We start from the raw sequence: 14,856 nt of genomic DNA on the forward strand, positions 1-14,856 counted from the left end.
CCCCAGCGATTACACTGTGAAATAAAGTATTTTGTTTGTACACCATGAAATAAAAGTATTTTGTTTGTAATTCTACCTCACACATTGCCGGGGGCCCTTCTTCTTTCTCGTCATCCTTCGGGATGGCAAACATATTCCTGAAAGAGAAGCCCCGAATGGATTCCTTGCGGCTCAAGACGTTGACCACGGCAAACTCGAGCAGTGCAGCGAAGACAAAGACCAGGCACGTAGACATCCAGACATCTATGGCCTTGGTGTAGGACACTCTTGGAAGTGCGGCATTGACACCTGGTAATGGACAGTATTTAGGCAATCATTGATCATTAACACCTGGTCATGGACAGTATTTAGGCAATCATTGATCATTGACACCTGGTCATGGACAGTACTTAGGCAATCATTGATCATACATAAGCGTTGCACTAGATTGCTATTGTTTTAAATAGAAAGTAACAGCAAGATTGCAAATATTGGCAACATCTGGTGGATGTAGTCTCATCCAGTGTGCATTGGAATTTGAAGCGGATTGCTAGTGTTTAGGAAGAAAGAAAGGTTTGCTAATTCTGTCACGTTAGTTCAAGTCAAGCCAAATTTCTCTCTCTAGTCAAAAGAAAGATGAAAAAAGCAAAGACCGTCGTGCTAAATTTAGGTTCAACGGCTCATTTTTGTCTTCGAAAGGCTAAGCATGGGGCTGCCTATGAGTTTTGGTTTACATACAGCATGATTTGAATTTTGTTTTTAAAATAGTTTTATGATGGAGAACGGAATATGTGATAGGGTTACATGCCAATATCCGCACACCTTTCTTAAAGAGGTGCGACTGATGTGATACACAGAAGGATTATTGAGAAATGTGATAGGGTTACATGCCAATATCCGCACACCTTTCTTAAAGAGGTGCGACTGATGTGATACACAGAAGGATTATTGAGAAATGTGATAGGGTTACATGCCAATATCCGCACACCTTTCTTAAAGAGGTGCGACTGATGTGATACACAGAAGGATTATTGAGAAATGTGATAGGGTTACATGCCAATATCCGCACACCTTTCTTAAAGAGGTGCGACTGATGTGATACACAGAAGGATTATGGGGAAGTTTCCCATCGCCTCTAGAGCTTCTTGAGATTCGCGCCATGGGTAATTGCGATGCAAGAAATGAGATCTGCTTGGACAGACAGAATAGCAGCTCAGAGGGGCTTAGGGTGGGGAGCATGGGCCTAGAACTCCAACAGTCTGACTCCACTCTTAGGACAATTACGAAGAATTCTCTTTCACTTCTTAAATGCATTTTCATTATCATAATGCTTAGTAATTTAGTCAATCAGATGTAAATTAGATTTTAGAGTTTGCTCTTATATTGATTAATAATGCTTTCCAAAGAAATTTTTGAGTTTTTTTTTAGCGTTATTCATAATTCATTTTTTTTTAATACTTCATGTTATTAAGGAAACTTTTGATGAATGAAACTTCTTGATGAATGAAGCTTTTGATGAATGAAACTTCTTGATGAATGAAACTTTTGATGAATGAAACTTCTTGATGAAGGAAACTTCTTGATGAATGAAACTTTTGATGAATGAAACTTCTTGATGAATGAAACTTCTTGATGAATGAAACTTCTTGATGAATGAAACTTTTGATGAATGAAACTTTTGATCAATGAAACTTTTGATGAATGAAACTTCTTGATGAATGAAACTTCTTGATAAATGAAACTTTTGATGAATGAAACTTTTGATGAATGAAACTTCTTGATGAATGAAACTTCTTGATGAATGAAACTTCTTGATGAATGAAACTATGCTGCTCTATACCAAACGCTGATTGAAATGTCCTAGTGATATTAATACATGAGCAACTTCCAAATAGGTTTAGGTTTATTCTGTTACTGACAGAATAATTCGCAATATAAATTTACAAAACCTGTAGATAATTGTCAATAAAATACTCAGAAAGACACAAAGATAAAGGCGATTTCCTTGTTCCATACTCTAAAAAAAATTTGTACAAACGCCCCGTTTTCCATCAGAGCTATTAGAGCATGAGTCAGCAAGGAAAACGAATGACTTGCAGAATTGAAGTCATTGATTAACATGCATGCCTAGATTGACCCAGGGGCACACGTAGGACGTAATAAGCTTCTTTTTTTGAAGTAACGTCTGTAGTTTATAAGATAGGATAAAAAGCTCCTGTTAAAATTGATCACTTTGTTTGAAGTTTTCGGAATGTAAATTATTAAGAAGAAGCTAATAGATGATCAGGCAAATAAAGTAAATACTCTTTTTTAAGTCCTCTAGAATTTAACAGGTCTAGTTCAGCACTATATACCATAGTTCATGTTCTCAGGAAAGAGTTTACACTGATACCATTCCCGAAGATCTAGAATATTTTTTACAAATATGCTAACATTACAGAAAAAAAGGCAGCTTTGTTCTTGTCCCATTTATCTTAGCTCCCCCCTCAACAACCATTACACACACACAGGAAGCAGGTGCCATACTCACTGGAACTTTGGGTCGTCATGGTAAGCACTGTCAAAAGGCCAAGCGAGACTCTGCCTGGCACAGAGTTCGAGTTGAGCCAAAAGGAGATCCAGGACAGCATGACGATCAGCATGCTAGGGATGTACATTTGCACGATGTAGAAGCCCACGTTTCTGGTCAGGTGAATACCTGCCTGGATACAGCTGTGATTACCTGGAGAAACAAAATACAGATGAGTGGGGCAGAGTGTCAAATTGTTTAATTATAAGAAGATGCAAGGTTAAGAGAAACTAGGAACATGGATAAAGCTTAACAATTTGGTAGCATAGGGGATTTATTTAAAAATCGCACAAACACTATCGAAATGACGTAGAATGAGAACATTTATATTCACATTAACAAAACAATGTTTTATATTTTATTATCAACACTGGTTACTGTTAGGAAGCACAGTTTTACAATTTCTAAAGTATGACTTCACAGTTGAACTAATCGTACATCATTCTAAAGAAATGTTATTTCTTGCTGCTGACTGACCACTCACCACACTGCTGACTAACCACTCACCACACTGCTGACTGACCACTCACCACACTGCTGACTGACCACTCACCACACTGTTGACTGACCACTCACCACACTGCTGACTGAACACTCACCACTTTTCTGATGGTATCGTCTTTCACAACTGCCTGGAAAAATCTTCTTGACTTCAAATTGAGGCAGTATAACAGCGTCGTTCCAGACAATGGGTTCAGAGTTCCCGAACATTTGCATGCTCTGAGCCTCTGAGGTGTTGATCCACTTAAACTCGATGTCGGTATCAGAATAAGCAACTATAGAAATATTTAGAAGAGTCATTGTTAAGTGTGATATCGCTAGCACGATGATGTAATGAAATGAAGAAAATAAAACAATTTCTTTTTTTTTTTAAATCATTAAAAATCAGGATATTCATTTTACTATCCTCAAATATTAAGATACTTACAGCTCATAAGGGCAACGTGACATTTCTGTTTGTCGAAAGGATAGTTTAATAGGTCCATTGTACAACTTAAGGTCAAGGTTAGTCTGCGTATAGAATAAAAATACATTCTCCAAGTTTATAAAAATGATACTGACATTTTTTTTTCTGAAATATCTGCTGTATATGAGTGACTTATAAAATTTTGAAGTCAAAAAGGTTTGGCTAAGTTTTAAATCACGTTACAAGAGTATCTTAGATAGAAAAGAAAGCCATTTCCAGTGCATTATAGAAAAACATACATTAGCCTATAGATCTTTATTTGATTGAAATCGATAGATGATAAAAATATGTTGTTGGCATGTATTCATAAATATGGACATTTTCCTAGGCTCTTCTGGCTTTAGAAAAAAACTGCAGGAAGACATTTCAAATTCAATACAAGAGCGACATCTAAGTAATTAAATGCGGTTCTTGAAGTATCCAGCTGTCGTCACGTTCAACGCCTGGAGTCGTTTCCCAAAACATATTCCTATAAGATTCGAGCCTCGGAGAAAATATGTTGATTTTCAATTCGTTCATGACAACGAGTAAAGAATAGTTTTCGATTTGTCTATATAAGACAAAACCCAATACAGATTCTAATTCCAGACGAACAGACACACGACAGCAGTACTTTCACAAAGTATTGCACTACAGAGGTGTGGGAATGTTTTAGTCTGTGAAACTGGAGCAGCTTGCTTAGTAAACATAGAGTCATAGTGGAGACAGAGTTAGACTAGTAAATATAGAGTCATAGTAGAGACAGAGTTAGACTAGTAAACATAGAGTCATAGTAGAGACAGAGTTAGACTAGTAAATATAGAGTCATAGTGGAGACAGAGTTAGACTAGTAAATAGAGAGTCATAGTGGAGACAGAGTTAGACTAGTAAATAGAGAGTCATAGTGGAGACAGAGTTAGACTAGTAAATATAGAGTCATAGTGGAGACAGAGTTAGACTAGTAAACATAGAGTCATAGTAGAGACAGAGTTAGACTAGTAAACATAGAGTCATAGTGGAGACAGAGTTAGACTAGTAAATATAGAGTCATAGTGGAGACAGAGTTAGACTAGTAAACATAGAGTCATAGTAGAGACAGAGTTAGACTAGTAAATATAGAGTCATAGTGGAGACAGAGTTAGACTAGTAAATATAGAGTCATAGTGGAGACAGAGTTAGACTAGTAAACATAGAGTCATAGTGGAGACAGAGTTAGACTAGTAAATATAGAGTCATAGTGGAGACAGAGTTAGACTAGTAAATATAGATTCATAGTGGAGACAGAGTTAGACTAGTAAACATAGAGTCATAGTAGAGACAGAGTTAGACTAGTAAATATAGAGTCATAGTGGAGACAGAGTTAGACTAGTAAACATAGAGTCATAGTGGAGACAGAGTTAGACTAGTAAATATAGAGTCATAGTAGAGACAGAGTTAGACTAGTAAATATAGAGTCATAGTGGAGACAGAGTTAGACTAGTAAACATAGAGTCATAGTAGAGACAGAGTTAGACTAGTAAACATAGAGTCATAGTAGAGACAGAGTTAGACTAGTAAATATAGAGTCATAGTAGAGACAGAGTTAGACTAGTAAACATAGAGTCATAGTAGAGACAGAGTTAGACTAGTAAACATAGAGTCATAGTAGAGACAGAGTTAGACTAGTAAATATAGAGTCATAGTAGAGACAGAGTTAGACTAGTAAATATAGAGTCATAGTAGAGACAGAGTTAGACTAGTAAACATAGAGTCATAGTAGAGACAGAGTTAGACTAGTAAATATAGAGTCATAGTAGAGACAGAGTTAGACTAGTAAATATAGAGTCATAGTAGAGACATAGTTAGACTAGTAAATATAGAGTCATAGTAGAGACAGAGTTAGACTAGTAAATATAGAGTCATAGTAGAGACAGAGTTAGACTAGTAAACATAGAGTCATAGTAGAGACAGAGTTAGACTAGTAAATATAGAGTCATAGTAGAGACAGAGTTAGACTAGTAAACATAGAGTCATAGTAGAGACAGAGTTAGACTAGTAAACATAGAGTCATAGTAGAGACAGAGTTAGACTAGTAAATATAGAGTCATAGTAGAGACAGAGTTAGACTAGTAAATATAGAGTCATAGTAGAGACAGAGTTAGACTAGTAAATATAGAGTCATAGTAGAGACAGAGTTAGACTAGTAAACATAGAGTCATAGTAGAGACAGAGTTAGACTAGTAAACATAGAGTCATAGTAGAGACAGAGTTAGACTAGTAAATATAGAGTCATAGTGGAGACAGTTAGGCTAGTAAATATAGAGCCATAGTAGAGACAGAGTTCGACTAGTAAACATAGTCATTGTAGAGACAGAGTTAGACTAGTAAACATAGAGTCATAGTAGAGACAGAGTTACACTAGTAAACATAGAGACATAGTAGAGACAGAGTTAGATTAGTAAATATAGAGTCATAGTAGAGACAGAGTTAGATTAGTAAATATAGAGTCATAGTAGAGACAGAGTTAGACTAGTAAACATAGAGTCATAGTAGAGACAGAGTTAGACTAGTAAACATAGAGTCATAGTGGAGACAGTTAGACTAGTAAATATAGAGTCATAGTAGAGACAGGGTTAGACTAGTAAACATAGAGTCATAGTAGAGACAGAGTTAGTCTAGTAAACATAGTCATAGATCTCTACTTTGTTTGTTTGGGATCTAATCCATTTTACGCAATTATTATTTTTCTAAAATTTTTCTGATATTCCTGTCCAGGCCCCAACCAAATGGAGGCCCTAGGCGGTACGACAGCCTAATTTGCCTATGCTTAAGATTTAGTTTTAGTAAAATTGCGTGAATTATTATTGTAGAAAAGGGCCAGTGTTGAATATATTCTGATCTTTGAGATCTCAGTTGTCAAAAGAATGTTGTGTACATAAGTTGTGCGGGGCAGGACAGATAGTGTCTATTAATGGGTTGGAAAAGTAGAACTGCATGTTGGAGACTAATCAATAAAATAGAAACTAATATAATTGGACATTGTCACATTGGCAAAATGTATTGTAATTTTTCTAAGTTGAGAACTATTCTCTAGTTCATTTATTTCTGAAACAGCTTGAAAGCTTTACAGAAATCAAGCACTAAGTACAAACAATGGCCATCGACTGCCTATTGAGTATCTGTTTGGGAGATTTCCACGATAAACTAAACAATGTCAAGGTCATAAAAACAAAACAAAAAAAGAAGAGCTTTGAAAAATGTGATAGAGTGTATGGGGGGGGGACGGGATTGATACCATCGCCCCCTCCCGACCCCACCAAATCGGCCAACATACTTGAGGGGGGGGGGCGAAATAATCAAAAAATAGGTTAAAATTTAAATAATTAGTAACATAAGTAATAAATTCGTATACAAATTGTGTGAATTCTATACTAAAGTGGGGAGGGGGGCGATCGCCCCTACCGCCCCCCCCCCCCTGGATCCGCCAGAGAACAAAACTTCTTTGGATCTGTACACCGGGTAGACCAGATCTATTTATAGGTTTTCCTGAAGAGATGAAAATCTCTAACAAAGTTTTAATGACCCATTACCTTGATATGTAAAGGATATAACCATCTTTATAGAGCCTCATCATCTGGTTCCGGGTCATGATGTCATGAAAAGATCCTTTTTTCTCGTCTGGAAAAAATATGTCCGGCAGCCAAACTTTCTTTATGTTTTCCGTGTCGAAATCTAAGTAGTCAAGTCCGGACTCTTTAAAATAGAGGATGGCTTTAGGGTGGTGTATTCTGGGATCCAACCATTTCAGATGGAGCAGTATCCCCATTGTGAAGTCCTAGTAACCAGATTGAAAATAAAGCAAAGTCAACAATAACATTGTTAAAGGTTTGTGCAACATTCTACATAGTTGTGCTCAAACTGTTTGGAAACAATTGTTGCACTTTAAACTATTCTATTGTTGCGACAATAGGTAGTCATGTGTCTACGCTGTCTTTTTGTCTTTGTCTGTCGCTATGGGACACTTGCTCATTGCACAAAAGAGAAACAGTAGACATATGCATGACTGAATGCATGACGCGTAGGACGTAATCATCTTCTTTTTTGAAGTAACCTGTATTATATAAGATAAGATAAGATAATCACATTCATCGAGATACAGATCAAGGATTATTTCTCCCTCGAACTTAAACCATTTACTCTTACGCCATGAGTTGTTTCAGTCTGTGTAGTCGTTCTAAAGAAGTGATGACATCCTAGAGCAACTTGAAACTTGAAATGTCATTTCTTATTTTTAGCCCTGTATAATTGTCTTGTAATAATTCTTACAATTAATTGTGCCAGCTTCATGATGAATTATTAGGGCAAAGGGCATTGAAGAGAAACCGTGAACGCATCTGGACAAAAAATGTGCATATGTAATCATGTGATCATACGTGCGTTCATACTTAACGTGCTTCCTTGACAGAGATATCTAGACAACACTACTTACCATGCTTCCTTGACAGAGATATCTAGACAACACTACTTACCATGCTTCCTTGACAGAGATATCTAGACAACACTACTTACCATGCTTCCTTGACAGAGATATCTTGACACCACTACTTACCATGCTTCCTTGACAGAGATATCTAGACAACACTACTTACCATGCTTCCTTGACAGAGATATCTAGACACCACTACTTACCATGCTTGCTTCATTGACTGCATCTATACTTGACACATACATCACTACTTGAATCGTAGCTGGATAATCTGGTCATATTTAGACACAATAGACAATTTGTTTTTTTCGAAAAACTATAGGAAGTTGTCACAATAATTTTTGTTTAGTTTTGATTTGTAAAGTGTAGACCAAGTATACATAGTTATCGGCTTAATAAAACAAACTATCATCTAATAAAAACTACATGATTTAACTATCAAATACATAAGCTTTCTTGTCTGAGTTTGCTATGGCTATTAATAATTCAAAGAGCTCTCGCATAAACAGTGCACATCAAATCATAAAATGCTTCGATTTTTTTTAAAACTGCCTCTATGCAGTTCAGGATATGTGTGTATAGTTTACCGTCCCACTTCTTGGGGGGCCCAGACATTGTCCGAGTTTGTTATGAATAATACTAATTTTTAATAAAGTATTATTTTAATATCTATCTATCTTTTGATTGCATATCAGTTTAACTCAGTATGTATTTACAGATTATTTTTGCCATTGACATAGTATAATATCTGAACCATGCCTCATATACCATCTGAACCATGCCTCATATAATATCTGAACCATGCCTAAAATAATATCTGAACCATGCCTCATTTAATATCTGAACCATGCCTCATATAATATCTGAACCATGCTTCATATAATATCTGAACCATGCCTCATATAACATCTGAGCCATGCCTCATATAACATCTGAACCATGCCTCATATCATATCTGAACCATGCCTCATATAATATCTGAACCCTCATATACCATCTGAACCCTCATATACCATCTGAACCATGCCTCATATAATATCTGAACCATGCCTCATATAATATCTGAACCATGCCTCATATAATATCTGAACCATGCCTCATATAATATCTGAACCATGCCTCATACAACATCTGAGCCATGCCTCATATAATATCTGAACCAAGCTTCATATAATATCTGAACCATGCCTCATATACCATCTGAACCATGCCTCATATAATATCTGAACCCTCATATACCATCTGAACCCTCATATACCATCTGAACCATGCCTCATATAATATCTGAACCATGCCTCATATAATATCTGAACCATGCCTCATATAATATCTGAACCATGCCTCATATACCATCTGAACCCTCATATACCATCTGAACCATGCCTCATATACCATCTGAACCCCCATATACCATCTGAACCCTCATATACCATCTGAACCATGCCTCATATACCATCTGAACCCTCATATACCATCTAAACCATGCCTCATATACCATCTGAACCCTCATATACCATCTGAACCATGCCTCATATACCATCTGAACCATGCCTCATATACCATCTGAACCATGCCTCATATACCATCTGAACCCTCATATACCATCTAAACCATGCCTCATATACCATCTGAACCCTCATATACCATCTGAACCATGCCTCATATACCATCTGAACCATGCCTCATATACCATCTGAACCATGCCTCATATACCATCTGAACCATGCCTCATATACCATCTGAACCATGCCTCATATACCATCTGAACCATGCCTCACATACCATCTGAACCCTCATATACCATCTGAACCATGCCTCATATACTATCTGAACCATGCCTCATATACCATCTGAACCCTCATATACCATCTGAACCATGCCTCATATAATATCTGAACCCTCATATACCATCTGAACCCTCATATACCATCTGAACCATGCCTCATATAATATCTGAACCCTCATATACCATCTGAACCCTCATATACCATCTGAACCATGCCTCATATAATATCTGAACCATGCCTCATATAATATCTGAACCATGCCTCATATAATATCTTAACCATGCCTCATATACCACCTGAACCATGCCTCATATAACATCTGAGCCATGCCTCATATACCATCTGAACCATGCCTCAAATAACATCTGAACCATGCCTCATATACCATCTGGACCATGCCTCATATAACACCTGAACCATGCCTCATATAACATCTGAACCATGCCTCATATACCATCTGAACCATGCCTCATATAACATCTGAACCATGCCTCATATAATATCTGAACCATGCCTCATATAATATGTGAACCATGCCTCATATAATATCTGAACCATGCCTCATATAACATCAGAGCCATGCCTCATATAACATCTGAACCATGCCTCATATAATATCTGAACCATGCCTCATATAACATCTGAACCATGCCTCATATAATATCTGAACCATGCCTCATATAATATCTGAACCATGCCTCATATACTATCTGAACCATGCCTCATATACCACCTGAACCATGCCTCATATAATATCTGAACCATGCCTCATATAATATGTGAACCATGCCTCATATAATATCTGAACCATGCCTCATATAACATCAGAGCCATGCCTCATATAACATCTGAACCATGCCTCATATAATATCTGAACCATGCCTCATATAACATCTGAACCATGCCTCATATAATATCTGAACCATGCCTCATATAATATCTGAACCATGCCTCATATACTATCTGAACCATGCCTCATATACCACCTGAACCATGCCTCATATAACATCTGAACCATGCCTCATATAATATCTGAACCATGCCTCATATAACATCTGAACCATGCCTCATATAATATCTGAACCATGCCTCATATAATATCTGAACCATGCCTCATATACTATCTGAACCATGCCTCATATACCACCTGAACCATGCCTCATATAATATCTGAACCATGCCTCATATAACATCTGAACCATGCATCATATACCACCTGAACCATGCCTCATATAATATCTGAACCATGCCTCATATAATATCTGAACCATGCCTCATATAATATCTGAACCATGCCTCATATACTATCTGAACCATGCCTCATATACCACATGAACCATGCCTCATATAATATCTCAACCATGCCTTATATAACATCTTAACCATGCCTCATATACCACCTGAACCATGCCTCATATAATATCTGAACCATGCCTCATATAACATCTGAGCCATGCCTCATATACCATCTGAACCATGCCTCATATAACATCTAAACCATGCTTCATATACCATCTGAACCATGCCTCATATAACACCTGAACCATGCCTCATATAACATCTGAACCATGCCTCATATACCATCTGAACCATGCCTCATATACCATCTGAGCCATGCCTCATATAACATCTGAGCCATGCCTCATATACCACCTGAACCATGCCTCATATAATATCTGAACCATGCCTCATATAACATCTGAGCCATGCCTCAGATACCATCTGAACCATGCCTCATATAACATCTGAACCATGCTTCATATACCATCTGAACCATGCCTCATATAACACCTGAACCATGCCTCATATAACATCTGAATCATGCCTCATATACCATCTGAACCATGCCTCATAGACCATCTGAGCCATGCCTCATATAACATCTGAGCCATGCCTCATATACCATCTGAACCATGCCTCATATAACATCTGAACCTAGCCTCATATACCATCTGAACCATCTCTCATATAACATCTGAACCATGCCTCATATTACATCTGAACCATGCCTTATATAACATCTGAACCATGCCTCATATAATATCTGAACCATGCCTCATATACCATCTGAACCCTCATATACCATCTGAACCATGCCTCATGTAACATCTGAACCATGCCTCATATAACATCTGAACCATGCCTCATATAATATCTGAACCATGCCTCATATACCATCTGAACCCTCATATAACATCTGAACCATGCCTCATATAACATCTGAACCATGCCTCATATAACATCTGAGCCATGCCTCATATACCATCTGAACCATGCCTCATATAATATCTGAACCATGCCTCATATAACATCTGAACCATGCCTCATATAATATCTGAACCATGCCTCATATAATATCTAAACCATGCCTCATATAATATCTGAACCATGCCTCATATACTATCTGAACCATGCCTCATATACCACCTGAACCATGCCTCATATAATATCTGAACCATGCCTCATATAACATCTGAACCATGCCTCATATACCACCTGAACCATGCCTCATATAATATCTGAACCATGCCTCATATAATATCTGAACCATCCCTCATATAATATCTGAACCATGCCTCATATACTATCTGAACCATGCCTCATATACCACATGAACCATGCCTCATATAATATCTCAACCATGCCTTATATAACATCTGAACCATGCCTCATATACCACCTGAACCATGCCTCATATAATATCTGAACCATGCCTCATATAACATCTGAGCCATGCCTCATATACCATCTGAACCATGCCTCATATAACATCTGAGCCATGCCTCATATACCATCTGAACCATGCCTCATATAACATCTGAACCATGCCTCATATAACATCTGAGCCATGCCTCATATACCATCTGAACCATGCCTCATATACCATCTGAGCCATGCCTCATATAACATCTGAGCCATGCCTCATATACTACCTGAACCATGCCTCATATAATATCTGAACCATGCCTCATATAACATCTGAGCCATGCCTAATATACCATCTGAACCATGCCTCATATAACATCTGAACCATGCTTCATATACCATCTGAACCATGCCTCATATAACACCTGAACCATGCCTCATATAACATCTGAACCATGCCTCATATACCATCTGAACCATGCCTCATATAACATCTGAGCCATGCCTCATATAACATCTGAGCCATGCCTTATATACCACCTGAACCATGCCTCATATAATATCTGAACCATGCCTCATATAACATCTGAGCCATGCCTAATATACCATCTGAACCATGCCTCATATAACATCTGAACCATGCTTCATATACCATCTGAACCATGCCTCATATAACACCTGAACCATGCCTCATATAACATCTGAACCATGCCTCATATACCATCTGAACCATGCCTCATATACCATCTGAGCCATGCCTCATATAACATCTGAGCCATGCCTCATATACCATCTGAACCATGCCTCATATACCATTTGAACCCTCATATACCATCTGAACCATGCCTCATATACCATCTGAACCATGCCTCATATACCATCTGAACCCTCATATACCATCTAAACCATGCCTCATATACCATCTGAACCCTCATATACCATCTGAACCATGCCTCATATACCATCTGAACCATGACTCATATAATATCTGAACCCTCATATACCATCTGAACCATGCCTCATATAATATCTGAACCCTCATATACCATCTGAACCATGCCTCATATACCACCTGAACCATGCCTCATATACCATCTGAACCCTCATATACCATCTGAACCCTCATATACCATCTGAACCCTCATATACCATCTGAACCATGCCTCATATAATATCTGATCCCTCATATAAAATCTGAACCCTCATATACTTCTGAACCATGCCTCATATAATATCTGAACCATGCCTCATATAATATCTGAACCATGCCTCATATAATATCTTAACCATGCCTCATATTCCACCTGAACCATGCCTCATATAACATCTGAGCCATGCCTCATATACCATCTGAACCATGCCTCATATAACATCTGAACCATGCCTCATATACCATCTGAACCATGCCTCATATAACACCTGAACCATGCCTCATATAATATCTGAACCATGCCTCATATAATATCTGAACCATGCCTCATATAACATCTGAACCATGCCTCATATACCATCTGAACCTTCATATACCATCTGAACCCTCATATACCATCTGAACCATGCCTCATATACCATCTGAACCCTCATATACCATCTAAACCATGCCTCATATACCATCTGAACCCTCATATACCATCTGAACCATGCCTCATATACCATCTGAACCATGCCTCATATACCATCTGAACCATGCCTCATATACCATCTGAACCCTCATATACCATCTAAACCATGCCTCATATACCATCTGAACTCTCATATACCATCTGAATCCTCATATACCATCTGAACCATGCCTCATATACCATCTGAACCATGCCTCATATACCATCTGAACCATGCCTCATATACCATCTGAACCATGCCTCATATACCATCTGAACCATGCCTCATAAACCATCTTAACCATGCCTCACATACCATCTGAACCCTCATATACCATCTGAACCATGCCTCATATACCATCTGAACCATGCCTCATATACCATCTGAACCCTCATATACCATCTGAACCATGCCTCATATACCATCTGAACCATGCCTCACATACCATCTGAACCCTCATATACCATCTGAACCATGCCTCATATACCATCTGAACCATGCCTCATATACCATCTGAACCCTCATATACCATCTGAACCATGCCTCATATAATATCTGAACCCTCATATACCATCTGAACCCTCATATACCATCTGAACCATGCCTCATATAATATCTGAACCCTCATATACCATCTGAACCCTCATATACCATCTGAACCATGCCTCATATAATATCTGAACCATGCCTCATATAATATCTGAACCATGCCTCATATAATATCTTAACCATGCCTCATATACCATCTGAACCATGCCTCATATAATATCTGAACCATGCCTCATATAATATCTGAACCATGCCTCATATAATATCTTAACCATGCCTCATATACCACCTGAACCATGCCTCATATAACATC

General features: G+C 37.8%; 1 protein-coding gene across 2 annotated transcripts in view; it reads right to left on the reverse strand.

Moving 5' to 3' along the window:
* The window catches only part of LOC106054562 (glycine receptor subunit alpha-4-like), a 171,496-nt gene that overhangs the window by 2,929 nt on the left and 153,711 nt on the right, over positions 1 to 14,856 (reverse strand). For both annotated transcript variants that reach the window (XM_056038937.1, XM_056038938.1), the window contains 6 exons: positions 8,163 to 8,230; positions 7,064 to 7,308; positions 3,477 to 3,559; positions 3,148 to 3,324; positions 2,510 to 2,701; positions 77 to 288 (listed from right to left, as the gene is read on the reverse strand). In XM_056038937.1, coding sequence (XP_055894912.1) covers positions 77 to 288; positions 2,510 to 2,701; positions 3,148 to 3,324; positions 3,477 to 3,559; positions 7,064 to 7,308; positions 8,163 to 8,230 — 977 coding nt within the window. The remainder of the gene's footprint in view (positions 1 to 76; positions 289 to 2,509; positions 2,702 to 3,147; positions 3,325 to 3,476; positions 3,560 to 7,063; positions 7,309 to 8,162; positions 8,231 to 14,856) is intronic.

This window comes from Biomphalaria glabrata, chromosome 8 (genome assembly GCF_947242115.1).
Source record: "Biomphalaria glabrata chromosome 8, xgBioGlab47.1, whole genome shotgun sequence".
Classification (NCBI taxonomy): Eukaryota; Metazoa; Mollusca; class Gastropoda; family Planorbidae; genus Biomphalaria; species Biomphalaria glabrata.